Source organism: Saccoglossus kowalevskii, chromosome 20 (genome assembly GCF_978046115.1).
Source record: "Saccoglossus kowalevskii chromosome 20, keSacKowa6.1, whole genome shotgun sequence".
Taxonomy (NCBI): domain Eukaryota; kingdom Metazoa; phylum Hemichordata; class Enteropneusta; family Harrimaniidae; genus Saccoglossus; species Saccoglossus kowalevskii.
Window position 1 is genome coordinate 7,459,008 of NC_140660.1, and position 26,783 is coordinate 7,485,790.

At 32.2% G+C, this 26,783-nt stretch overlaps 1 protein-coding gene across 1 annotated transcript in view; it reads right to left on the bottom strand.

Annotated features, from left to right (window-relative positions):
• Positions 1 to 26,783, bottom strand: part of LOC102805170 (DNA topoisomerase 2-binding protein 1-A-like) — a 51,170-nt gene that overhangs the window by 15,062 nt on the left and 9,325 nt on the right. The window contains exons 6-24 of the mRNA XM_085494730.1: positions 22,084 to 22,157; positions 21,381 to 21,511; positions 21,062 to 21,127; positions 20,195 to 20,247; positions 19,488 to 19,620; positions 18,540 to 18,673; positions 17,048 to 17,211; positions 15,106 to 15,198; positions 13,902 to 14,062; positions 13,015 to 13,314; positions 10,859 to 11,081; positions 8,312 to 8,500; positions 6,518 to 7,157; positions 5,109 to 5,240; positions 4,393 to 4,539; positions 3,415 to 3,498; positions 2,648 to 2,716; positions 1,688 to 1,866; positions 845 to 885 (exon numbers count right to left, since the gene is read on the bottom strand). Of these exons, the coding sequence (XP_085350856.1) occupies positions 845 to 885; positions 1,688 to 1,866; positions 2,648 to 2,716; positions 3,415 to 3,498; positions 4,393 to 4,539; positions 5,109 to 5,240; positions 6,518 to 7,157; positions 8,312 to 8,500; positions 10,859 to 11,081; positions 13,015 to 13,314; positions 13,902 to 14,062; positions 15,106 to 15,198; positions 17,048 to 17,211; positions 18,540 to 18,673; positions 19,488 to 19,620; positions 20,195 to 20,247; positions 21,062 to 21,127; positions 21,381 to 21,511; positions 22,084 to 22,157 (3,013 nt within the window). The remainder of the gene's footprint in view (positions 1 to 844; positions 886 to 1,687; positions 1,867 to 2,647; positions 2,717 to 3,414; positions 3,499 to 4,392; positions 4,540 to 5,108; positions 5,241 to 6,517; positions 7,158 to 8,311; positions 8,501 to 10,858; positions 11,082 to 13,014; positions 13,315 to 13,901; positions 14,063 to 15,105; positions 15,199 to 17,047; positions 17,212 to 18,539; positions 18,674 to 19,487; positions 19,621 to 20,194; positions 20,248 to 21,061; positions 21,128 to 21,380; positions 21,512 to 22,083; positions 22,158 to 26,783) is intronic.

The window sequence follows — 26,783 nt, forward strand, 5'->3', positions numbered from 1 at the left end:
TCCACAGTAATTTAGCCTGGACTGGATGATATACAGCAATGATTGCTTAGTTATCAGAGCATTTACTTTTGAGCTGCTCACATTTTGAAAATGAAAGAAAAATCCTCCTGAAAAACTGTGAAATTACCTCCAGTGAAAAGAACAAAGACATAATATTCTTAAAAATTATGGAAAATAACATTGCTCTGTCTCTATATCTTAAAAATACCATATACAAAGCATTGCCTGTGTAAACCCCTGGGTAAGGAGAACCTTTACCTTTATTTTATTTACTGTATTTTTATTACTTTCTGATTTTTTGTAGTTATTAGAACTTTTAAATTTGTAGTTATTTTTAGTTGCTTTAATTTACACTATAATTACCTTACTGTATCCACAGCAGATTACAGTTGCATAATAAACTATTATTATTATTATTATATTGTTAAATGATACAGTGGTGAATATATTAAATAGTTACATTCAATCATCAGCCACACACTGCAAATATGTCACATGTTCATGTAATATGACAGAATCTACCAGTAATATGACTTTGTGGGATATCAACGCAAGGAATATCAAGGTGTATCATGTGGCTGTATCTAGACAGACAAGCACATCAAGTAGTTGATTTCAGACATACTGTAGAATACTTTATTTTCGCTTGGAATTTATTTTCACTATTTTCGCTGAAGGGATGATTCCGTGAAAATAAAATCCAGCGAATATACTTTTTTTCTCTATATTTCACATTTAACTCATCAAAAATCGGTGAAAATAAATTCCATACAAAACGTCCAAAAAGCCTTTCCAGCGAAAATAAAATACTCAACAGTAGTATAAGACTCATACATGTACTCACTATTAAGTCTTCTACTCTTTCGCCGTGTGCCTTTAGTAGTCCTGCAAGTTAACATGTTTAGCTGTTCAATCACTGATCAATAGGTGATTTTCCGTACAATTGCGAGATCTCGCGAGATGCATGAAAGACGCGCGTCAAACGTCTGCCGCAAAAAACGAACGATTTGATTTTGAACTAGAATTTCTTTATTTCGTAGCTTACATTGACCGGCCGATCTTCGACAGAGGAATATTGCTTCCGAATACCCTTACTTAATCAAAATTGCCTATCATCAAATGTGGACAGCAAATTATTAAGCATGGAAATGTCCCCGAAATACTTTCGTGTTTGTCGAATCCCACGCGATGTTTGACGCGACTACGACGCTATGACCTTTGTTTGTCCTGTTTTTACGTTCGATTTCACGCATAACGCGTGATTCTCGCAGTGTACGGAAAATGGTCTATTAGAAAGTTATACACATTATTAGCATATTAAGGTGTTTAGATGCAGAGCAGCAAGCATGTTAACATTTGCTGAATGTATTCACTGGGTTTTAAGTTCACGAATCCTCCAGAAAAATAATGAGTTCTATTGCTATTTTACATGTTCACATAGATATAATTTAGCAGATTTTACTTATCAGTGAAAATAGCAAAATAAAAATCAGTGAATAATTAAAGCGAGGAAGTCATTACCTGTACATGTCAGATGGCCATAGCATGTCATTGTTTACAAACAAGCGTCTACCCATGAACCTTTGTGTTTTTAGCTTGTGTTGTTATTGTCGCTTAGGACTTAATTCCCACGCATACGTAGACGACCCTCTCGCTTTAATGCATTTACAGAATTAGAAATACTCACAATGCAGATGTCATTATTTCATCAAATTGTCTCTTGAAGTCTTGTTGTATTTCTAGTGTATCTCCTTGTGGTAAATCCTCCTTGCCGCCGTCAGCGTTATCGTCGTCATCGTCACTATAGTATGTGGTCTCGGCTTTGATGCTGGCTCTGGTAGACCTTCTTTGTTTGCTAACTACAGACTGTAAAATATAAAAGTGCAATTCAATCGGTATATAGTAAGTAACTACATGACTACAATACATGACAGGATAAATACTGTGTTAAATCAAAGTAAACATGTAAACAAAGCTTAGTTTCATGCATTGCTTCCTATGTTAGCAACTACTATGAGTTGAAGGGCGCCATGCATGCGCGAGATATATGGGTCTCATATAAACAAAGATGGTGACTTTGACTGTTGCACAGATCAACGAGTACAAACTGAGACGTTAAGTGTTTTTATTGGTGATCGGAAGGTATTGAATGAGTCTCTGGCAGCAATTAGTACAGACAGCGCCCAGGTCAATTTTCAAACTTGGTTCTCATCAGAATAGTTATCAACACAAATGTCGAGCATGTGTGGTGCAACGACCCCCGCCCGTTCATAAGATATAGTACACTGGTTACCACTGAATCACAACTTCATTTTTTCATTTCATTTCATATTTTTTTATTTATTTATAACATTTTGCCATTTTCATATATTTTTCTATTTTGTTTTTTTGGGGTTTTAAAATAAATAGGCATAATTTACAAAATTTGTTGAAAAAAAAACTACAGGGCCTTTAATAGTGCCCAAAAAAGAATTTGGTGTTTTAAACATTCACATGTTCAACTGAAACGTAAATCTGGAATTGTAAGGATGCAATCAGTAGTGACTGAATAGGTAATTTGCATAATTTATTCATGACTCCCCTCTATGTGACCCTTTCTTGACCAATCAGAGTGATGCTTTCATAATATAATTACAAGATCACTTACCAGACTCATTTTTGGGTTGTATGTATGAGGATAAAGCGATTCATCAATGTGTTTGTTTTCATCTTTGCACTGTAAAGAAAAAGACAACATTCAATTATCCCTTTGAGCAGCATAATTTTTTCCCGGGGAAATTTTGATGGAACCTATTTCTCTTATCATTACGCATTCGCCGACGGTATCCTCGCTCCAAAAATATTAACACTTTTCCTAAAATAGCGCCCCCTTGTAAATTACTTAGTGATATGCTAATTTTGGTATATTTGTCTCTGAACTATGCTATCAGTGATTATTAGTTCACTGCCCAGCCCAACGCAACTTTTCACACCTATGGTGGGGATTAACAGATAAATGTACCCCGAACCTGTGGGGGGATTAAGTTTTAAGGAGCGAGTAGTAGGTATATCGTCAGGGCGGTTATAATGTTTTCTTTGATAATTCTGGATACAATTGCTACATGTCTTGATCAAAATGTTGGTAAAATTATGAAATAATTAATGTGGGTTTTATCTTATAAATATGTCTGTCGCTATTTTGTTGTGATTTATTCAATCTTTTTCTTCTTTTTTTCAATATTCCTGGAAATGAACCATAATTTAGGAGCTGATAGACAATATTTGAGACAATTTTGGCTTATGGCTTTTTTTGTCCAAATCTTTTGAAGGAAAGTGCAAACTATAAACAGGACTATTTTTTTTAAATTTGTGATAAAAAGAGGGAACTGGTGGTGAAAAGGCTAGTGAAAGCCCAGTGTTGTGATGAATACTTACCGCAGACAGCCAGTGAGGGCTCACTATATGTTTTTTTTGTTCCTTGGCTAACTTATAATCCTTACTGGTATCGTTACTCCTTCCCTGGAAATAAAAAAAAAGATGAAAGTTATGCAAATTAGGTGATTAATATGCCTCGATTTGAATTCCAAACTAGTCTAGTCTAGTCTAGTCTAGTCTAGTCTGCAGACATAGGTATAGACATTTTTTGAAATGTTTTTTTGGCTGTTTAATTGTTTTGTATTAAGTTTATTTTCAATGATTTAAGATGAATGTAAAATATAGGAAAAAAGGTATATTCACTGTATTTTATTTTCACTGATTCATCTATTCAGCGAAAATAGCAAAAATAAATTGCAAGCGAAAATAAAGCACTTTGCAGTATTAAGAATTAAAAACCCACACATTTCCAATAAAAGATTTCATGAAAGATTTTACAAACTTCTATGAGATCTTACAATTATAAGTAAAAGCTAGTGATGTCTGTTGCTATTTTAAACTGATTTTTTTTTTATATAGCACAATGTTGATTTTTCAGAATGGTAAATATGATGTTGAGATACTCTTAATTCAAAATTGACCATTATTAAATATGTATAGCACATTATTACACCTGAAAATACTGTAGAATACTTTATTTTCGCTATTTTCGCGGAAGGGATGCTTCAGTAAAAATAAAATCCAGCAAACATACTTATTTTTCTATGTCTCACATTCAACTCGTCAAAAATCAGTGAAAATAAATTCCATACATAACACCCCAAATGTCTTTTCAGCGAAAAATTAATTCTTGCTAAAATAAAGTATTTTACAGTGCCCCCAAAAATAGTTTGTTAAATCCCATGCAATGTTTCGACGTTACTATGACAACATAATTTTTGTTTGTCCCGTTTTTATGTTGACTTCACGCATAACATGGGACCTCAAGAAGTTTGGAAAATGGCTCATTGCAGCTGATAGAGGGCGCCATCCACTCACCTGGTGTATAAAGTGTGTGCACCTACTGTCGTACGTCCATAAGTATTCGGCATTCAGAGCAGCCGCTATGTTATTGTATTCATTTTGTTTCTTAATTAGTTTTCTACTGACACAGATAATTACACCATTGAGAACTCCAGTTCTCTCCTGAGAAAAAATATAAGCAAAAGTATGTATTCAGGCAATTTAGGATCACATTTTTTATTAAGGCCAGATTTTTTTTTATTCCTTGTTTCTTGAGTTTTTATAAGGCAATTTTTTAGAAGAGGGCGAAAAAAAAATTAAATTAATTCGTTTTTTCCATTACATTTATGTGATTCTCAAAGAATTGAAAGTGAGATCAGTGATCGGAGAAAAGAAATGAAATAAAATTGTATCCCATGTATAAACTTGTTTCTCATCTGCGTGAGACTTCGGTACTTTGATCATGATACTCCCACGAAAATGCATCTTTGATTTGGTATGCAGTGGGCGGTAAAAAAATGAAGATAAAAATAATATTTTTTTAGCATTTTTTTGCACTAACAAGTCAGCGGGTGCGAGAAATTACTCTGAAATAAAATTTTATTTTTATTTCATTTTCAGCTCCTGTTCATTCGGCGGGTTCGCAAAACAAGGGATAATAAAAGTCTGGCCTAATTTAGATATTTTCTGAATTACGCAAACTACTATCTGGGCAAAAATCACTGAAAGAGAAAGAGTAATTTGTATCATACTTGTTTGACAAAAACTTCTTCATCATCATCGTCATCATTGTTGTCATGGTGATAATTTATAGCATCTGTCTTCCCATTGGTTCTTCTTTCCAGGGCACGTTTCAGTTGATTTGTAAACATTACATCCAGCGGCTGCAAACACGATGAAGGGAAAACAAGATAAAAATATACAATGTACAAAACAGAGTAGGAACAAAATTGTAAAGTAAACGAAGAAATACAAGTGTGCAAATGAACAGAAATTCAGGCTTAAACTGTGTGAGTCGTCCCCTGCACATGTGACAGACAACCACTCTGTGTCTTTGTTCAGAAATAAGCGTCTACCCTTGAGCATTTGCGTTTTAGCATGCATTGTTATCGTCGCTTCGGACTTCCTGCATGTGTTTCATTTACATTTTTTAAAGTAACTTAGTAGCCTCAATAAGCCAAATTATCAGGATGGTGTGGTACAATTCACAATGTGGTCACGTGGTTATATATACCGTACTCGACCGCGTTAGCGCCCAGGGGCCTCAACTCAGAAAATCATGATTTTTTTAGGAGTGGGCGCTTACCCAAGCACCCCCCTCGAAAAAGAGTGCAAATGAAAGTTTTGATTCATCATGTGACAGATTACGTCTTTGAGGAAAAATCAAATTACGTAATTTAATAGTTGCATCTTCATTGATTTTTACAAATGAAGAAACAGAAATGATCACAAAAAATATGCACATTTTATTAAAAAATTAATTACGTACCACCAGAATTTACGAAATTAAAAACATTAGAGTCAAAGTCAAAATTCTCATCATTATCTCCACTGATGCATTTGCAGATTTGACCTGCAGGAGCGTCCTTTGACCTAATAGGTCAAGCTGGTTTTTAACCAATCAGAATGCTGTGTTGTACCGACGACTTTCTGGTAACGCAATGCGGAAGTGAATTATCGATGTCGAAGTACAATCTGTTGGAATTGATTTCAGTGAATAAACAACATGGTTTTTAAAAATAAAACTGGTAACTATTTTTTTTTGAGAGGTACATGTAAACTGAATATGGCATGAAATATTTACCGCATTTTACTTGTCATTGTCGAAGCGTAGTATATGCACAGTTACCGTGATCTACGCATTCACAACATATTCACAGTGGTCGATATCCACGCTGTATCATATAAAAACGATTACCAAGATTCGTTACGCAAGACCAAGTTTTAAATTAGTTGCATTTTGAAGGAGTGGGCGCTTTGCCGAATGTAACCCCGAATATAAAAATTGCGCAAAATTGGGGGGTGGGCGCTTGCCTGGGCATGGGCGCTAACGCTGTCGAGTACGATATATACAGGTGTGGACAAATGCTATGTCTATTTGTGAAAAAGCTGTAAAAACACAGAGGGGAGCAGATAGCAACTGGAATGGCCTAATACTCACCAGACTGGATTTTCGTCGACGTTGACTTTTCGCTTTCTGTCCCGGAGGTGTATCTATACATACTAAATCAAAAGAAGGTCTGAAGTCGTTTTTACACAGCAAAGTGGCACTACCAAACGACACAGGAGCGACAACAGGAGTCTTTGCCCTGTGTGAAACAGTTTCTTGTTGAGTGTCGTCGGACATTTTCACATCCTGGGGAGTTGGCTCTGTGACACCATTGTCATTGTCCTGAACAATAATTCGCGATTTACTAAAATGTGCCGTATTACTTATATCAGTATTCTGTGAGACTACACTCTTATCCATGTTCGTGTTGACCTGCATGTTTGAATCACAATGTACGCCGCTCTTTCTACGGTCCGATAGAGTAACTGCATTCACTGCCGCCTCATCACTCACACCCTCGACATCTGCGTTCGTGTTCATCGCCTCACAACTCATACCATCTACATCAGCACTCGGTTCAGAAGTCATTTTTACGTCATCATTCACAGCCATCGATGGTTTTGTTTTTTCCACTGCGCTTGCATTCATATTTTTTTTTTCTGTCCTAGTTTTTATATTTCCTCTAGCGTCCCCCACAATGTAATCCGCTTCTGACACCCTCTCACCAACTCTGGCACACTCCAATATCCATCTGAAATAAAAAAAAAAAAAAAAAACAGAGGTCAAAGGTCAACCCTTTGTACACAAAAGTCAACTTTCACATCATTCATAAAATAAAATACTGTAAAGTGACTAATTTTCACTGGGTTTAAATTTCACTGATTTACCATTTCAGGCATATTCAGTGGGTTTTAATTTCACGGTTTTATCATTTAGATAATGTGTTCTATGCTAAATTTCACATATTCACTGGGTTTTAATTCAGCACATTTTCCAGCGGAATAAGCAAAATTAAAACCCTTTTACAGTATGTTATATTTTTCACCGATTTTTCTAAACATTATGTTCCAAACCTGTAATCAATAAGGAATTTTGTTCATTTGGTCCAAAATGATGAAACAAAATTGTAGAAAAAATATGTAAAAACAGGAATAATACTGCACACAAATTTAAGCTTTACTTGAATCAAGTAATTCACTACAAGCTGGCCATGAAATTTCTGTATACTATATAAAGTTAAAGCGGGGGGAGTCGTCACCTACGCATGCGTCAGATGGCCATAGCAGGTCATTATTTACAAACAAGCATCTACCCATGAGCCTTTGCGTTCTTAGCGTGTGTTGTTATCATCGCTTGGGACTCAATTCCCGAGCGTGCGCATGTGACGACCCTCTCACTTTAAACTATAGCTCTACAGTGTAGGGGATTGCGCCAGTGCATTGTGGGAAATGTAGTTTAAATGGCCTTGCTTATGTATAGCAACCTTACTGGGTGTCTTCAAAGGACATCATGATTCATTTCATTTTGTTCAACGAATAGTATACAGTTTACATTGCCAACTTGAGTTGGTATATCATCGGTTGTAAACAGAGCAGCGAGTAATACACGGTACTTTCAGTTAAAAAGACTGACTTCCCAACATGTTAGATTATATTACTGTAAAATGCTTTATTTTCGCTTAGAATTAATTTTTCACTATTTTTCGCTGCAGGAATGATTCAGTGAAAATAAAATCCAGCGAATATACCTTTTTTCCTATATTTCACACTCAACTCATCAAAAATCAGTGAAAATAAATTCCATTCGAAAAGTCTTTTCAGCGAAAATTAATTCCAGCCAAAATAAAGTATCTTACAGTAGCTGTTTTTAGAAGCAGAAGCCTATGCATTTAAATATAAACATTACCCTTTACTAACGGCCGGTAGTTTCCACTTGAGGGCGCCCTCGTATTTGCTACCTTGCGGTTCTTGTAGAATGAGATGAGTGTTTGCCAGTACGCCTTTGCGTGCCTTACGAACAAAATAGTCTTGAACCACAGCACCAAGGTATTCACAGATATGAAACAGACATTCACGTTCGGTCCCTGCAAACTGGCTGTAAAAAAATAATAACCATCGTTGCTTATAGAATTTCATATACTGTAAAACCATTTATCCAGCAAGAGGAGTTCCTGTAACTAAGTTTTCCACAAAACAACCTTGAAAACTGAGCAAAAATGCATGTTTCCAGTAGATTACAATTGGTTCCTATAGCAGAAACATTCAAAATTTTGTTCCTTGACTTATGATAAAAAGATGATATGTAGTATTAAGAGGGCTACATATGGCTGCTACAAAAAATGAAGAATTTTGAAAAGTGGAGAAATGGATTAGTTATCCATAGAATAATGTATAGAATAATGTATTTACAAACAACACCAGTTCCAATTAGCCCTTTTCGTTTTTGATAGTATTCATGGACATTTTCCTAATTCTATATCCCAACTCTTTCAACATGTACCCAAAACTTATACTAGGTTTCAAACCAAAGGAAATTTAATAATTCCAAAGTACCGTATTAATGTAGGTCAGCGTTCTATTAAAAATACTGGCCCCAATCTCTTGAACCAGCTACCACAGAATAAAGGACCTTACCTCAAAGAAATTATTTAAGTTAAAAATGAAAGAAAAATGAATTGAATAATAATAACAATAATAATAATTATTATTATTATTATTATTATTAGCTTCATTTACAGGTTCAGATTATTATAACTCACCCTCAAAGATAGTGTAATTCATTTTGTTTTTTGAGGAATCAGACTAGATTAGCCAACGGCTATTTCTGGTTCCTATTTTACCTATTTATAATTGATTCTTGTTTTGTAAACTACAAGTGTACATTATTAGGTAAAATAAAATATTTGATTTGATGATTTGATTTGATAAATTCCTGCGGAAAATGTTCCAAAATGGCTGTTTTGATTATTTTGCACATGTTTCTTTAAAAGCACATTCTCCTTTCTCTTTAAAAACTACAAAAAGGAATGACTTGCATGAATGTAAATCATCACACCCCAATTTATTAATGATTTACTGTGATAAATCTTTTCTGTCTTAACTTCACTATTTTGAAATTTTACATAATAGTAAGGACACCTGGTCTAACAAACCATTCATATTGAGATCACTACAAGACCCAGCTTACAATTTACCTATATAGTACAAAAAATACAGATCTCCTTAAAAAACTGGGAGCCTTTACTTTTCACGCAATGAAATTGCGAAAAGAGCTACAAGTATTGTCAAGTGTTTAAAAAATTGTAATTTTATTTTCAAATTTAAATAATGTATGTAGATATTATGGACCGATGGCCATAATTTATATATTCTATTATAAATAAAGACCATATATATATACAAATTTTGAGCATATTCCCTGGGGTTTTAAGTTCACAAATTTGTCAAGGAAACAATGAGTTCGTGTAATTAATTAATTTACAGTAGCTAGCTATAAAATCATGTAAAAATCGTAGCTGCACAGTACAGCCCAGAAACAAATACAGTAAATTGGCTTAATACACTGTAACCTCGCTATAACGAACTCTTCGGGGGACATACAAATAGTTTGTTATAGTGAAATGTTCACTATAATGAAGCACACAATACATTGGGTTTGTTGTGAGCGGGAGACATGCTACATGTATGTGTTCATTATATCAGGAAGTTCATTATAACGGTGTTCATTATATTGAGGTTACAGTGTATCACCAAATAAATTTTTGTGAATTTGCAAATTTGTGAAAAAATTATGTAGCAGAGAAATTTTCTTTAGAAATCCTACAAGTATAAGTGACTTTTGCAAATTTAGTTTCCATGAATACCAAGAAGGCGTCAAATTGCAAAGATTCCATGCAGATAAAACTGATCGTCACTTTTTTTTCAGTTGAATCAAAAGACTTGTATCAAACAGTTTGGAACTGTTCACACGATGAAAAATAAAATCTTGATGTTGAAATGAAATTTCTCTTTGTGTGTGAGACCACTGACGTACTTTAATATAGACTGCTAGATCTCACGTTGTGCGTGAAATCGAATGTAAAAACAGGACAAACAAAGGTCATAACGTCATAGTGGCGACAAACATCGCATGAGATTCATGCAAATGCAAAAGTATTTTGGGGGATATTTCCACACTTAATGATGTGCTGTACACATTTGATGTTGGTAAATTTCAATGAAGTAAGGGTATTCAAACGCAAAATTCCCCTGTCAAAGATCAGCCTTTCGATGTGAGCTGCAAGATAAAGAAATCTGAGTTCAAAATCAAATTGTTCGATTTTTGTGGCAGGTGTCTTTCACACAACTCGCGAGATCTCGCAGTTGAACGTAAAATCACGTATTGAAATAGATTAGAGGAAACAGAATGGTCATGTCGTCATTTTGTATAACTGACTGCATGACACAAGTTTACCTGATTGACAGGACACAGCCGTCAAGTGGGTGACAATCATCGGGAATAGCTATCGGTGTGAAAAACTCGTTACTGTCGACTGGAAGGAACTCCTCATTCTCCATGCACATCTGGAGCCAACAGTTGGTTACCATGGTAGTCCCATCCAGGTTGTCATAGTTACCAATGGTTGGGACAATACAGTAGTCAGCAGGATCATGGGAAATATCTGTTTTCACTTTGCCTGCAGAGACAACACAAGATATGGTAAAACATGTTTGAATGTTCATTCACACAAATCAAACTAATTTCCGACAGATTTTAAGCGTGGCTATGCAATCCTAGAGATTACACCAATGCATCATGGGAAATGTAATTTGAATTATTTGTCCATCTATCATATTACCAAATGTGGTAACAACCTACCATTTTCCGCCTCAAGAGGGCATACTGCTAACTAACACCTACCTATTAAATAAACGTGTGAATGACAGTAATTTTGAAGACTTGCATGTCTGTTTAAAACATGTGCCGCCTTATCAACTTTTAGAGGAGGATTTTGTTTAATTCTTGCCCAATTCATGAAATAAAATCAAAATCATATCATATTCAACAAATATCCATGATTGTATATGACAGAATAATAGTAGTTAAGTAAGTATGAACCGAATTAATGAACACGTCATGTTCAGTATTATGGATTCATCCTATCAGGATATCAAAAATGGGAGGGGGGGGGATTGAGGTCTACGGAAATTTTTTTGAAAAACAAGTGCCAAAAGTGACATTCAACAAGAAGTCAAAAGTATCACTTTGTGTCGAAAATGACAAAAATATTCATCAAAATCAGAGAATTGGAGATCTAAACAAATCTGAGAGGTCCATCTGTAAAGCACTCTTTGATTCCGTCAGTTCTATATTCAGTAAGAGTTTATGACCATGACAAACCTTATTCCTGATGATCTGTATGCAAATGTATTTTCACTGAATTATAACATCAACTAATTTCTCAAGAGGAAAAGAATTTCAAACATAAATTCATCTACAGTAACTGGTATAAAACTTAGAATTTATTTTTATGGGTGAGTAATGATTGAAAAAAAATCCAATTAGTTATTTTTGTTGGTGAGTAATGATTGAAAAAAATCAAATTACTGATTAAACAGTTAAAAAGTTGAAATTAGACTGATATAGCAAAATTTAAAAACTGAAATTACAAAAAGTTTGATCTTACAAATCTGAATCTAAAATTGTTTTTAAGGTAACTGAGTAAACACACTACACTGTAACCTCAGTATAATGAACACCGTTATAATGAACTTCCTGATATAATGAACACCGTTATAATGAACTTCCTGAGATAATGAACACCGTTATAATGAACTTCCTGATATAATGAACACCGTTATAATGAACTTCCTGATATAATGAACACCGTTATAATGAACTTCCTGATATAATGAACACCGTTATAATGAACTTCCTGATATAATGAACACCGTTATAATGAACTTCCTGATATAATGAACACCGTTATAATGAACTTCCTGATATAATGAACACCGTTATAATGAACTTCCTGATATAATGAACACCGTTATAATGAACTTCCTGATATAATGAACACCGTTATAATGAACGTCCTGATATAATGAACACCGTTATAATGAACGTCCTGATATAATGAACACCGTTATAATGAACTTCCTGATATAATGAACACCGTTATAATGAACTTCCTGATATAATGAACACCGTTATAATGAACTTCCTGATATAATGAACACCGTTATAATGAACTTCCTGATATAATGAACACCGTTATAATGAACTTCCTGATATAATGAACACCGTTATAATGAACTTCCTGATATAATGAACACCGTTATAATGAACTTTCTGATATAATGAACACCATTATAATGAACTTCCTGATATAATGAACACCGTTATAATGAACTTCCTGATATAATGAACACCGTTATAATGAACTTCCTGATATAATGAACACCGTTATAATGAACTTCCTGATATAATGAACACATAGCGTGTCTTCCGCTCACAACAAACCCAATGTATTATGTACTTCATTATAGTGAATATTTCAATAAACAAACTAATTGTATGTCCCCCAAAGAGTTCGTTATAGCGAGGCTACAGTGTATCACTTTACTCACCTCCCATCTGCTCCACTAGTTCCACACAGACAGCAGTTTGTTCTTCAGGAAAACCATCTATAATAAAACTCTTCCCACTGAACATTCCACCTTCCATTATTTCTTCTTCCTGTTCTTCTTCTTCATCTTTAACCTCCTCTCCTCCACCGGGCTCCATCGTTTCATCTCCATCATCTGGATCATTATTATCTGGAAGGTTTTTAAAAGTCACATCATCGTCTTCTCCATCCTTTGTTGTCATAGGGACATGTTCCAAAGTGACATCAGCATCAGCATTTTGTTCAGGATGTGGAATTTGCTCTGAATAAATAAATGAAGAAATATATATGCTCAGAAGATAATATAGTTGTCTTCAAATGTTGAACAGAGAATTCAGTGAGTAATTGTGGCATTAGACCGAAACCCTTTGAGCACCAAAGTCAATAGTTTGATATATTGTTTATTCTTTTCAGCATAAAATTATCAAATTTTTCGGTCAAAAACTAGAAGTTTTGTCATATATAGTCTGTTTGGTTCAAAATTAAAACTGAATTCAGTGAAAGTTACAGAAAATGTGAACAAATTTACACTAATTTTGGGCAGCGGTAAAAAAATGGCACTCAATGAGTTACGAAGATGAAAACTGAATCCCAATAAAGCTTCAGATCTACTTAGTGATGTTCGATTATTAGCGCGGCAGATTTTATTAAAGGGTAGTGGTCGTCACACAGCACGTATTCAATTTTTTTCATAAACAATGTATTTTATACGAATCATATGCGTTGCTACGAGTTCTCTATCTTGCAGGATAATCTAGGTATCATATAGCGAACGGAACATCACACAAATTCGATGCAAAAGTGCGGTGAAGTAGCAACAGAATCCAGCCACTGGTTGTATGCCTTTACCTTCATCTGTATTCTGAGGTAGGTACATTTCCATCAGCGTGGTATCATCGTCTTCAACACAGGTAATGTCAATGTCTTCTTTTGCACTTCTCTTCTCTTTGACTTCATTCGTTTTTTTCTGTACAACGCTAGAATTCATGTGTTCTTCATCCTGGTCAAGACTGCAAAAACAAAAACAAAAATTTATTTACCTGTGCAAAATATGTTTAAGAGAGTATGTTGTTTTATATAAGAAATTGTTGATTTCATGCAAAAATCACTTAGACAGCTACATGTTTATTTTCCAATTTGTTAAATGTTATAAATTTTGTAACCAAATTATAATAAATTAGTTAGTTTTGCTCAAAATTAAAGAAATTTAAAAAAAAAAATTCTTCAACATATGCAACATGATACATGCACAGTGAGGCACCAACAAATTTGGTACTTCAAGGGATTAATTTTAAAGCAGCACAAGCACTGTAAATCATCAGGACAGTTGTCATTGATCATCAGAGTGTCAACACGGTCGTTGAAAATGTTCTCATTGTCTGTTCATGTTTTCAATATTTGATATCTTTTATGCACCACGTTCTACCAGTTGTCAGTTACTGAAAAATACTTTATTTTAACAAGAATTAATTTCACTGAAAAGTGAAATGACTTTTTCAAGGTGTTTTGTATAAAATTTACTGTCGACTGGAACGCCTAATTCTCCATGCACATCTGGAGCCAACAGTTGGTTACCATGGAAAAAAGGCATATTCGCTGGATTTCATAAAATAAATTACAAGTATTTTACAGTATATTTTCGTAAGATTTCATAAATATAACAAACAAGTGCTACTAATACGAGATGTATTCAAGTGAACTACCGTCTTCAATTCAACGAAAATAGCAAAAATAAAATATTTTACAGTATATTTTTACAAACAAATGGTAGTAATACATTGTACAATTAAGAGATATGTAAAGTAGTTTTAAAAGCAAGATATAATAGTAGCTAAATGGCACAGCCTGTATAAAGCGGAGGAGTCGTCACCTGCGCATGCGTCAGATGGCCATAGCGTGTCATTGTTTACAAACAAGTGTCTACCCATGAGTCTTTGAAATTTTAGCATGTGTTGTTATCGTCGCTTGGGACAAAATTCCAGCGCATGTGCAGGTGACGACCCTAACATATTAACATAGTGCTTTGAAAAGAGCACATACACCATGCCCTTACCTGGATGTATCAAAACACTCATAGTCCTTCTCTTCTAGCTTCTTGCCTTGATTATAACTATCCACCAGCCACTGTTCAGTCACTACATATAGTCTGAAATGAACATGACAGTCTCTGATGAGAATAATTATTCCAATATGCAGATTTACTACTATCACAGAAATCTAAGGTTGAAGCTGTCTAAACTATTTAAAAGATACTGGTGGTCGTCATCATCACGCTACGCTGTGTTCCGATATACGACTTATACCGACATATATAATGCATGTAAAATACATTGTTTGTTAAATTCTAACACAAGCTAACACAAGGGGCACTTCCAGTTAAGCCTAATCTCACATCAAATTTACTTTCTGGATTAAATATACAATGGATAACAAATAATGGATTAACTTTGTAAACAACATAAACAATAGTATCCCATGATTCTTTGGTGCAATCCCTGGGCTTGGAAGGTTCCCCTTTAAGTTGGATTCTGGGGATCAAAGCCTAGAACTTGGCAGAGCCAACAAGTTTTAGAGCATGTCTGATCCTTTTTGGTCAGTGTAAACTAAGAACTGACTTCTCACGGTAGAGTGACTCAAGTGAGTATTGGTCACCATATCCTGGAGAGGTGCACTTGTAACTACGATATCTGGAACTGAGTCCAAGTCCTCACGAGATGTTTCATACAATCATATCATTATGCAAATAACTACACTAACATCACATCCTCGTATCATCACAGTCAGTTAATAACTGACAAACAATTAGAGATTATAAAATGACATAAAATTATCAAATTGTTCAATCACAAACTAGAAACAATATTTAGAGAGGAGAGGAGCACTTGTAAATAAGATGTTTATTGCTCAACTACTAGGCACGGAACTGAGTCCAAATACTCACCAGATGTTCCATACAATGTATCAAAATTATTATGCAAATAACTAAACTAAACGTCATCGCCTCCAATCATCAGTCAGTTATTAACTGACAAACAAATAGAGATTACTGAATCACAACTCTATGATACAGCATCATATTTACATATGTTTTTGATATTTTGGCCAAACAGGAAGTGATGAACAAATATCACGATCACAAGTAAAGTAGTTGTTTTGTCCATTTGGAATAAAAATTTTCAAAAAAAGCTAAATGTAGCTAAATAGATATATTTACTCCATAATGTTACTACAAATACACATGGTGGAATTTGATATGTTGACAAAATCATACAATAAACAAGCTTCTCTCTGATTGGTCTGACAGCTATTGATTATTGTTTCACAGCCAATCAGGCACAATATTGGAAATAGCTTGCCAGCAAGAATTATGGCATACAATCAATTTAAAAGTTGAAGGCAATTGGTGTATGTCGTGTATGTTGCTCAACGGCTATTGTACAAAAGATTAGTGCTGTATATGCCACAACTTTTCGTTTAAATTTGTACTTTTAAATGAAATATCGCCAAACAACCACACAAAGTTGTCAATGGAATAATAAACATATGTATGCCTAACACCAAAGCATTGGAAATAGTGGTTAGTTGAAATTCCATTTTTAACCAAAAATGACAAAAATATTTGCCAAAATTAGAGAATTAAAGATATGGCCATGGGATGAACAAATCTAGTAGATGTCAACACAAGGTACATACACACCAAGTATCAAAGCATTCAGACTACCAGTTTTGAAGGAGAAGTCGAAAATAGAATTTTTGACCCAAAATGACCATTTTAAAATAGTCTGAACTGAAATCAGGTCGGGTCGTAACAGCCGTTTTTTTTTCATTATTTTTCGCCTTAAGTTTCTACCTTTCTAATGTCGATGGGTCCCGAAACTATTTCATCAATTATTTTGATGGCAATAATCCGAAATTGGTCGATTTCATGACAGATAGATAGATAGACGGACGACAGACGCAGGACAGAAACCCATTCCAAAAATGGAAGGCCTTACCTAAATTTTTCTTGTGTGATAGTTTTTATGGTGTTCTTGTCTTTAGGTCCCATGACAACGTGAGAGACACTCGGCAACAATTGTTTGAATCTTGATCCACCACCAATATTGATAATTCTCTGTAGCTTATCCATCTCTTCATTTGTGAATCCACACAAATATATCTAGGAATTAAGATAATCCATAAATCAGATTAAAAGTGTTGGGATTTGAGACAACATGAGATCGCTGTCCAATGATCACACAGCTTTGTATCAGAATGAAAAACCTTTCCATAAACATATTTACTGAAAAAATAAATGTGAAGGTCTTGCATTTTTGCAGAAAAGTAACTGATGATTCTTTGATTCACCATTTTCCGAATCTACTTGAAATTAACAATTCAGAATGACAGTGAATCTTTGTGAATCCATGTACAATCAAATGGGGAGCCAAAACAATTGCCAACATTCGAAATTTTAATTTAAATTTTATAAAGATATAATCCCCAGTTAGAACAAAAATCAGACTATACCATGTGAATATGAAATATCTCAACACATTAAAGTTGATTCAGAGTAGTTAGTAATTAGGGTAGAGTTAGGGTGAGCAAGGTAGGATGGAATTCACAAAGTTTAACTTCACTAAGACAGTACAGCCATCATTCACATGAAATATCCAGTTGATAAAAATTAAAGCGAGAGGGTCGTCACCTGCGTCGATAACAACACATGCTAAAAACGCAAAAGGCTCATGGGTAGATGCTTGTTTGTAAACAATGACACGCTATGATCATTTGAGGCATTCGCAGGCGACGACTCCCCCGCTTTAAAATGAAATTTGTGATATGCAATGAAGATCCCAATATGAACTTAAGGTATGTGAATTGTTAAATAATTAAAAAAAATCAAATTCTCCTCACTTGGTAGTATTTCCTAAATTTTAAAATGTCTTCAAACAATTTTATAACATATCTTGCATACTTTCTAAAAGACAAATTTACTATAAATAACAATTTATCAATAGACTTTATTTGCTGCAGAAATCTCAAATTACAATTGGAAGCAGTAGACATTATGATGTTCACCTTTTCATCACAAATTCACAAAATAGTCTACACTTTCCTACAGAATGTTGGGACAAAAATAGCAAAATATTTTAAGTGAATACTTGAAATTGATTCAAATTTTGTCTGTTGGTTCCAAAATCAGGGTTCATTTCCAGAAACAATAGAGCACTATTAAAGGGGGGAGGGTCAGAGAACATGTACAAATGATGTATATTGTTTAAAAAAAAATTGCAAAGACTATGGTATAATATTGGTTATTAATGCTGCTTTAAAACAATAATACCCCCAAAAAGTGCCTGGATGTGTGATCTTCAAGTGCCAGGATGTGTGACCTTCAAGTGCCAGGATGTATGACCTTCAAGTGCCAGGATGTGTGACCTTTGGGTCATTTCTACAAATGTGTTATGCATAAAAATTGAATAAATCCAGCTGAGTAAACCATACCTTGCATCCATCAAGGAACATATTATCAGTATGTGTAGTGAGATCTAGGGACATCACCGTGTCATTGACCAGTGCTACTGAGCTCACACTGATATTACTGATGTCTGCCATTCCCATACTGTCAGTACTAGACACTGTAAAATAAATTAGATACTTAATTAAAACGTTAAGCAATATCGTTTTAATTCACCAATATTTTGCACATTTTCTATGATCTATTGAAATTTATTTCAAAAGCTATTTGATTACCATAGTCAACTTCAGGCATCATCCACAAAATAGATTCATTCTTAGTCTATTTTCCCACATAAATGCGAAAATTTCAAATCAGAAACAAGAAGCAATCCAAAATTATGATTGAATTCACTGAAAATTTCAGAAAACTAGGGGGGGTGGTCAATAGAGAAAATACAGAAATTTACAATTAGCTTCAGGCAGTGATCAAAATGTAAAAAAAAAAAAATATATTTTGGTAAAAAGTGAATAAAGTTGACACATGGTGCTCAAAGGTTAAAAATCACCTCAGGCTGCATCCACTGCAATTTTTGTTATAAGGTGACCAAATATAAAAACTGAACACCATTTTCATCGATGTTGGATATATGTTTTGTGCAAAAACTAGTTTGGGATCATACATTTTTATCAGGGTTTTGTGAACAAACATAAATTATCTTCATTTATGCTGAAGAGAACTTGTGCTACTCCCTGGAGAAAGAGTTCTTTTTGTACCCCCCCCCCCCCCATCCCTAACACTCACTCCCACTTTAGATGCCCCCTATAGATAACTATAGATGTCCTTAGGAGGGGCATGTACAATTAAATGGGAGTGCTGGAGGGTAGGGATGGGGGTTGAAAGCCTTACATGACTTTGACTGGAATTGTAGCTGCTAAATATTAACCAAGTTTTTTTTTTTTGTGCAAGGAGACAAACGTAAAACTAAAACTCACGTTTCACTTGACGTGACATTCGTTTCGGCGTTGACGTTGGTCTGACAAATTCCACATTTTCACCGTTTTCTTTCTCAACTGGATACAATGTTTCATCTAAACAAGTGTTCTTCGCAACGCTATCATACAACCACTGCAAATGAATTTATCAACAACAGAAGAGGGATTACACATTTATTAAATATCATATTTCAGTTATTAACACATTGTTTGCAGCCACCATTTTTTCACATTCAATTTAGCTTTACATGGATGTCTTAAGCAATTGGCTTAGTCCTCATATACAGAGAAAAACAGAAGTGATCATAAGGCAAGACGGCACGGCCCTCTTTGCTTCGGTCATGTGTTGCCTGACGTGGAAGAAAATCTATGAGGTCATGGGGCTTCCCCTGACCTAGATTTCTCTCTCAGTCGTTGGCTGAATCGCAGATCAATGCCTACAGTTCAAAATAGTAATTTTGACTGACCGGAGTCTATGGTGGGTAATTAAGAACATTTTCACCACCACCAGTTCCCGCTTTACATCACAAATTCACAAAATAACAGATTTTAAGTAAAAAATTGAAAATTGACTAAAATTGTGTATGTTGGCACCAAAATTAGGGTTCATTTCCAGAAATATTGAAGGATATAAGAAAAAAAGTGCAGAACAATTTAGGTGAGAAAGTCTGGTGGTGAAAAGTTTAAAAGATGAGTCGATTCCATACCTTAGATGTGACACATATTATTTTCCATTTCTTTGCAAACACATATTTCTGGCCTGTAAGGAGAAACAATTATTAAACACATAGTTACCAGAATGGAGGTCAATATTTAGTTTTAATGATTCAAATGGAAAATTATTGACCAAGGCACAGTCCTATGAGGGTCATTAAATCTAAATACTGACCCACTATGAGGAAACTATATGTTTCATCATACCAAATAAATAAACACTTAGAGTCATTAATGAGTTTATTCACCTCCATGTGACCACATTCTGACCAATCAAAGTGATGCTCTTAAACATAAGGTATAATAATCAACTTTAAATATTTTTTATCAGTGTTCTCCCTAAAATTCAAATCACTGACGATGCAACTTTCTAATAAACATGCAGACGATGATTTAATGTAACCGAGTAATACATATTTATATGATTTGTTTTTCGCTCACACATATATTACAATGATTTTATTTTTACACGCCAAACCCTGCAACAAATTGATAACTGATTTGGCATGACTACATTTATAAACTGAATATTATACAGATTCAGGGCCTATGGAATGGAATCGAGTAATACTCTCTCAACTGATAATGTACTGTAAATTATTTATTTGCGCTTGGAATTTATTTCCGCTGAACGACGATTCAGTGAAAATATTAAAATCAAGTGAATATTTTTTTTATCCTATATTTTACATTCATCTATCAAAAATCAGTGAAAATAAATTCCATACAAAACACCCAAAAAGTCTTTACATCGAAAAATAATTTCCGAAAAATAAGTATTTTACATCCAAAACATCCAAATATGGGCAACAGTTTGTTATTATATGTAATAAAGTGAACAAAAACATGACAATACTTACCAGTCGGACTATCAACAATAAGATGCGTACATTTTGTTTGTATTAATTCACCGGAGTAGGTACCACCTTGAAAACAAACAACATCAGAATTTTGTTTTTACAATAATACATTAGTCCATCAGTAATTCACCATAAAATGGTGGAAATCCAAGCTGGCCATGAAATAGCTGCGCTAGCTGGCCATGAAATAGCTAAACACTATCTTGCAAATAAAGTAGTATATGTTATTATCAAAATTGTTTTCTGTAACAATGTCTGAATTCATCAACACAGATATAAGACGGAATGGCCACTGTAATAACAAAATAATCTATTTTACCATTTTCTTCGACAAGTGTAATAATATCTTTTCTTTTTTGTCTGTCCAATCCAGTTACACAGACTACACATCCTTTGAAAGGAGGGCATATAAACTCAGAGAATTCCTCGTCTGTGGCTTGGATGTAGTATCTGAAAGTGAAATAAACACACAGGAAAACAAATAATCTTTAAAGAGTGCCCTTAACAATTTGTGTAAACTTTTTTCAAGAAGATATTCTGATAAATCTTTCCTGTGATTACTCTGTCATTAGTAAATGTTGGGATTTTTTTCTTCAAAATTAACTAAGAAAAATAAATAACAAATTATTGCTAAGACGCACACCGCTACCACTACATCATGTATTCCTATGGGCTCTGCATGAGCTGTTGTGGAATGCCGATCGAAGAGCTGATGGAAACAGGTGAAGTCGAGAAAACAACACAAACTCAACTATGAAGTAATCCTGAACAACCAAATTTATATATGTTGCACATGTAGGGGTAATCTTGTTACACTGTTCAGGAGAGTCTCAACAATTAGGCTAGTGGTTTATCCATGCCACTTAGGATTATGGGTAATTACAGACACTATGTTAGTCATAGCAACATTATTGGAAACTGTAAACTGTTTTTCATGAGTCAGATAAAACTAAATGCTGAACCAACAAATATTTCACTGGAAATTACTTTTTTTTAAATACAAAGTTGATAAATCTGCCTACCTTGTTTTACTTCTCTCCCAGGATGCCTCAACCCACTCTGGTAACATAACAGGTTTCCCTAAATTTACTGCCACCTGACAAAAAAAGTGAAGCCACACAGTTACATCACTGTTACGTCATGAATATTCATGACATTGATTATCAGCTTATGAATATTGATGACATTGATTATCAACCTATGAATATTCATGAAATGTATTATCAACCTATGAATATTCATGAAATGTATTATCAACCTATGAATATTCATGAAATGTATTATCAACCTATGAATATTCATGAAATGTATTATCAACCTATGAATATTCATGAAATGTATTATCAACCTATGAATATTCATGAAATGTATTATCAACCTATGAATATTCATGAAATGTATTATCAACCTATGAATATTCATGAAATTGATTATCAACCTATGAATATTCATGAAATGTATTATCAACCTATGAATATTCATGAAATGTATTATCAACCTATGAATATTCATGAAATGTATTATCAACCTATGAATATTCATGAAATTTATTATCAACCTATGAATATTCATGAAATTTATTATCAACCTATGAATATTCATGAAATGTATTATCAACCTATGAATATTCATGAAATGTATTATCAACCTATGAATATTCATGAAATGTATTATCAACCTATGAATATTCATGAAATGTATTATCAACCTATGAATATTCATGAAATTTATTATCAACCTATGAATATTCATGAAATTTATTATCAACCTATGAATATTCATGAAATGTATTATCAACCTATGAATATTCATGAAATGTATTATCAACCTATGAATATTCATGAAATGTATTATCAACCTATGAATATTCATGAAATTTATTATCAACCTATGAATATTCATGAAATTTATTATCAACCTATGAATATTCATGAAATTTATTATCAACCTATGAATGTTCATGAAATTTATTATCAACCTATGAATATTCATGAAATTTATTATCCATCTATGAATATTCATGAAATGTATTATCAATCTATGAATATTCATGAAATTTATTATCAACCTATGAATATTCATGAAATTTATTATCAACCTATGAATATTCATGAAATGTATTATCAACCTATGAATATTCATGAAATGTATTATCAACCTATGAATATTCATGAAATGTATTATCAACCTATGAATATTCATGAAATGTATTATCAATCTATGAATATTCATGAAATGTATTATCAACCTATGAATGTTCATGAAATTTATTATCAACCTATGAATGTTCATGAAATTTATTATCCATCTATGAATATTCATGAAATGTATTATCAATCTATGAATATTCATGAAATTTATTATCAATCTATGAATATTCATGAAATTTATTATCAACCTATGAATATTCATGAAATTTATTATCAACCTATGAATAGTCATGAAATTTATTATCAACCTATGAATATTCATGAAATTTATTATCCATCTATGAATATTCATGAAATGTATTATCAATCTATGAATATTCATAAAATTTATTATCAACCTATGAATGTTCATGAAATTTATTATCAACCTATGAATATTCATGAAATTTATTATCAACCTATGAATATTCATGAAATGTATTATCAATCTATGAATATTCATGAAATTTATTATCCATCTATGAATATTCATGAAATTTATTATCAACCTATGAATGTTCATGAAATTTATTATCAACCTATGAATGTTCATGAAATTTATTATCAACCTATGAATATTCATGAAATTTATTATCAACCTATGAATGTTCATGAAATTTATTATCAACCTATGAATATTCATGAAATTTATTATCAACCTATGAATATTCATGAAATTTATTATCAACCTATGAATGTTCATGAAATTTATTATCAACCTATGAATATTCATGAAATGTATTATCAACCTATGAATATTTATGAAATTTATTATCAACCTATGAATATTCATGAAATGTATTATCAACCTATGAATATTCATGAAATGTATTATCAACCTATGAATATTCATGAAATTTATTATCAACCTATGAATATTCATGAAATTTATTATCAACCTATGAATATTCATGAAATTTATTATCCATCTATGAATATTCATAAAATGTATTATCAACCTATGAATATTCATGAAATTTATTATCAATCTATGAATATTCATGAAATTTATTATCAACCTATGAATATTCATGACATTTATTATCAATCTATGAATATTCATGAAATGTATTATCAACCTATGAATATTCATGAAATTTATTATCAACCTATGAATATTCATGAAATGTATTATCAACCTATGAATATTCATGAAATGTATTGTCAACCTATGAATATTCATGACATTTATTGTCAACCTATGAATATTCATGAAATTTATTATCAACCTATGAATATTCATGACATTTATTATCAACCTATGAATATTCATGAAATGTATTATCAACCTATGAATGTTCATGAAATTTATTATCAACCTATGAATGTTCATGAAATTTATTATCAACCTATGAATATTCATGAAATGTATTATCAACCTATGAATATTCATGAAATTTATTATCAACCTATGAATATTCATGACATTTATTATCCATGTATGAATATTCATGAAATTTATTATCCATCTATGAATGTTCATGAAATGTATTATCAATCTATGAATGTTCATGAAATTTATTATCAACCTATGAATGTTCATGAAATTTATTATCAACCTATGAATATTCATGAAATTTATTATCAACCTATGAATATTCATGAAATTTATTATCAACCTATGAATGTTCATGAAATTTATTATCAACCTATGAATATTCATGAAATTTATTATCAACCTATGAATATTCATGAAATTTATTATCAACCTATGAATGTTCATGAAATTTATTAACCTATGAATATTCATGAAATGTATTATCAACCTATGAATATTCATGAAATTTATTATCAACCTATGAATATTCATGAAATTTATTATCAATCTATGAATATTCATGAAATTTATTATCAACCTATGAATATTCATGAAATTTATTATCAACCTATGAATATTCATGAAATGTATTATCAACCTATGAATATTCATGAAATGTATTATCAACCTATGAATATTCATGAAATGTATTATCAACCTATGAATATTCATGAAATGTATTATCAACCTAAGAATATTCATGACATTTATTGTCAACCTATGAATATTCATGACATTTATTGTCAACCTATGAATATTCATGACATTTATTATCAACCTATGAATATTCATGAAATGTATTATCAATCTATGAATATTCATGACATTTATTATCAACCTATGAATATTCATGACATTTATTATCAACCTATGAATATTCATGACATTTATTATCAACCTATGAATATTCATGACATTTATTATCAACCTATGAATATTCATGAAATGTATTATCAACCTATGAATATTCATGAAATTTATTATCAACCTATGAATATTCATGAAATGTATTATCAACCTAAGAATATTCATGACATTTATTGTCAACCTATGAATATTCATGACATTTATTGTCAACCTATGAATATTCATGACATTTATTATCAACCTATGAATATTCATGAAATGTATTATCAATCTATGAATATTCATGACATTTATTATCAACCTATGAATATTCATGAAATGTATTATCAACCTATGAATATTCATGACATTTATTATCAACCTAAGAATATTCATGAAATGTATTATCAATCTATGAATATTCATGAAATTTATGATCAACCTATGAATATTCATGAAATGTATTTATCAACCTATGAATATTCATGAAATTTATTATCAACCTATGAATATTCATGACATTTATGATCAACCTATGAATATTCATGAAATGTATTATCAATCTATGAATATTCATGAAATTTATTATCAATCTATGAATATTCATGACATTTATTATCAATCTATGAATATTCATGAAATGTATTATCAATCTATGAATATTCATGAAATGTATTATCAATCTATGAATATTCATGAAATGTATTATCAATCTATGAATATTCATGACATTTATTATCAACCTATGAATATTCATGAAATGTATTATCAATCTATGAATATTCATGAAATTTATTATCAATCTATGAATATTCATGAAATGTATTATCAATCTATGAATATTCATGAAATGTATTATCAATCTATGAATATTCATCACATTTATTACCAACCTATGAATATTCATGATATTTATTACCAATCTATGAATATTCATGAAATTTATTTATCAATCTATGAATATTCATGAAATGTATTATCAACTTAAGAATATTCATGACATTTATTATCAACATAAGAATATTCATGACATTTATTGTCAACCTATGAATATTTATGAAATTTATTATCAACTATTAATATTCATGAAATGTATTATCAATCTATGAATATTCATGAAATTTATTATCAATCTATGAATATTCATGACATTTATTATCAACCTATGAATATTCATGACATTTATTATCAACCTATGAATATTCATGAAATGTATTATCAATCTATGAATATTCATGACATTTATTATCAACCTATGAATATTCATGAAATGTATTATCAATCTATGAATATTCATGACATTTATTATCAACCTATGAATATTTATGACATTTATTATCAACCTATGAATATTCATGAAATGTATTAT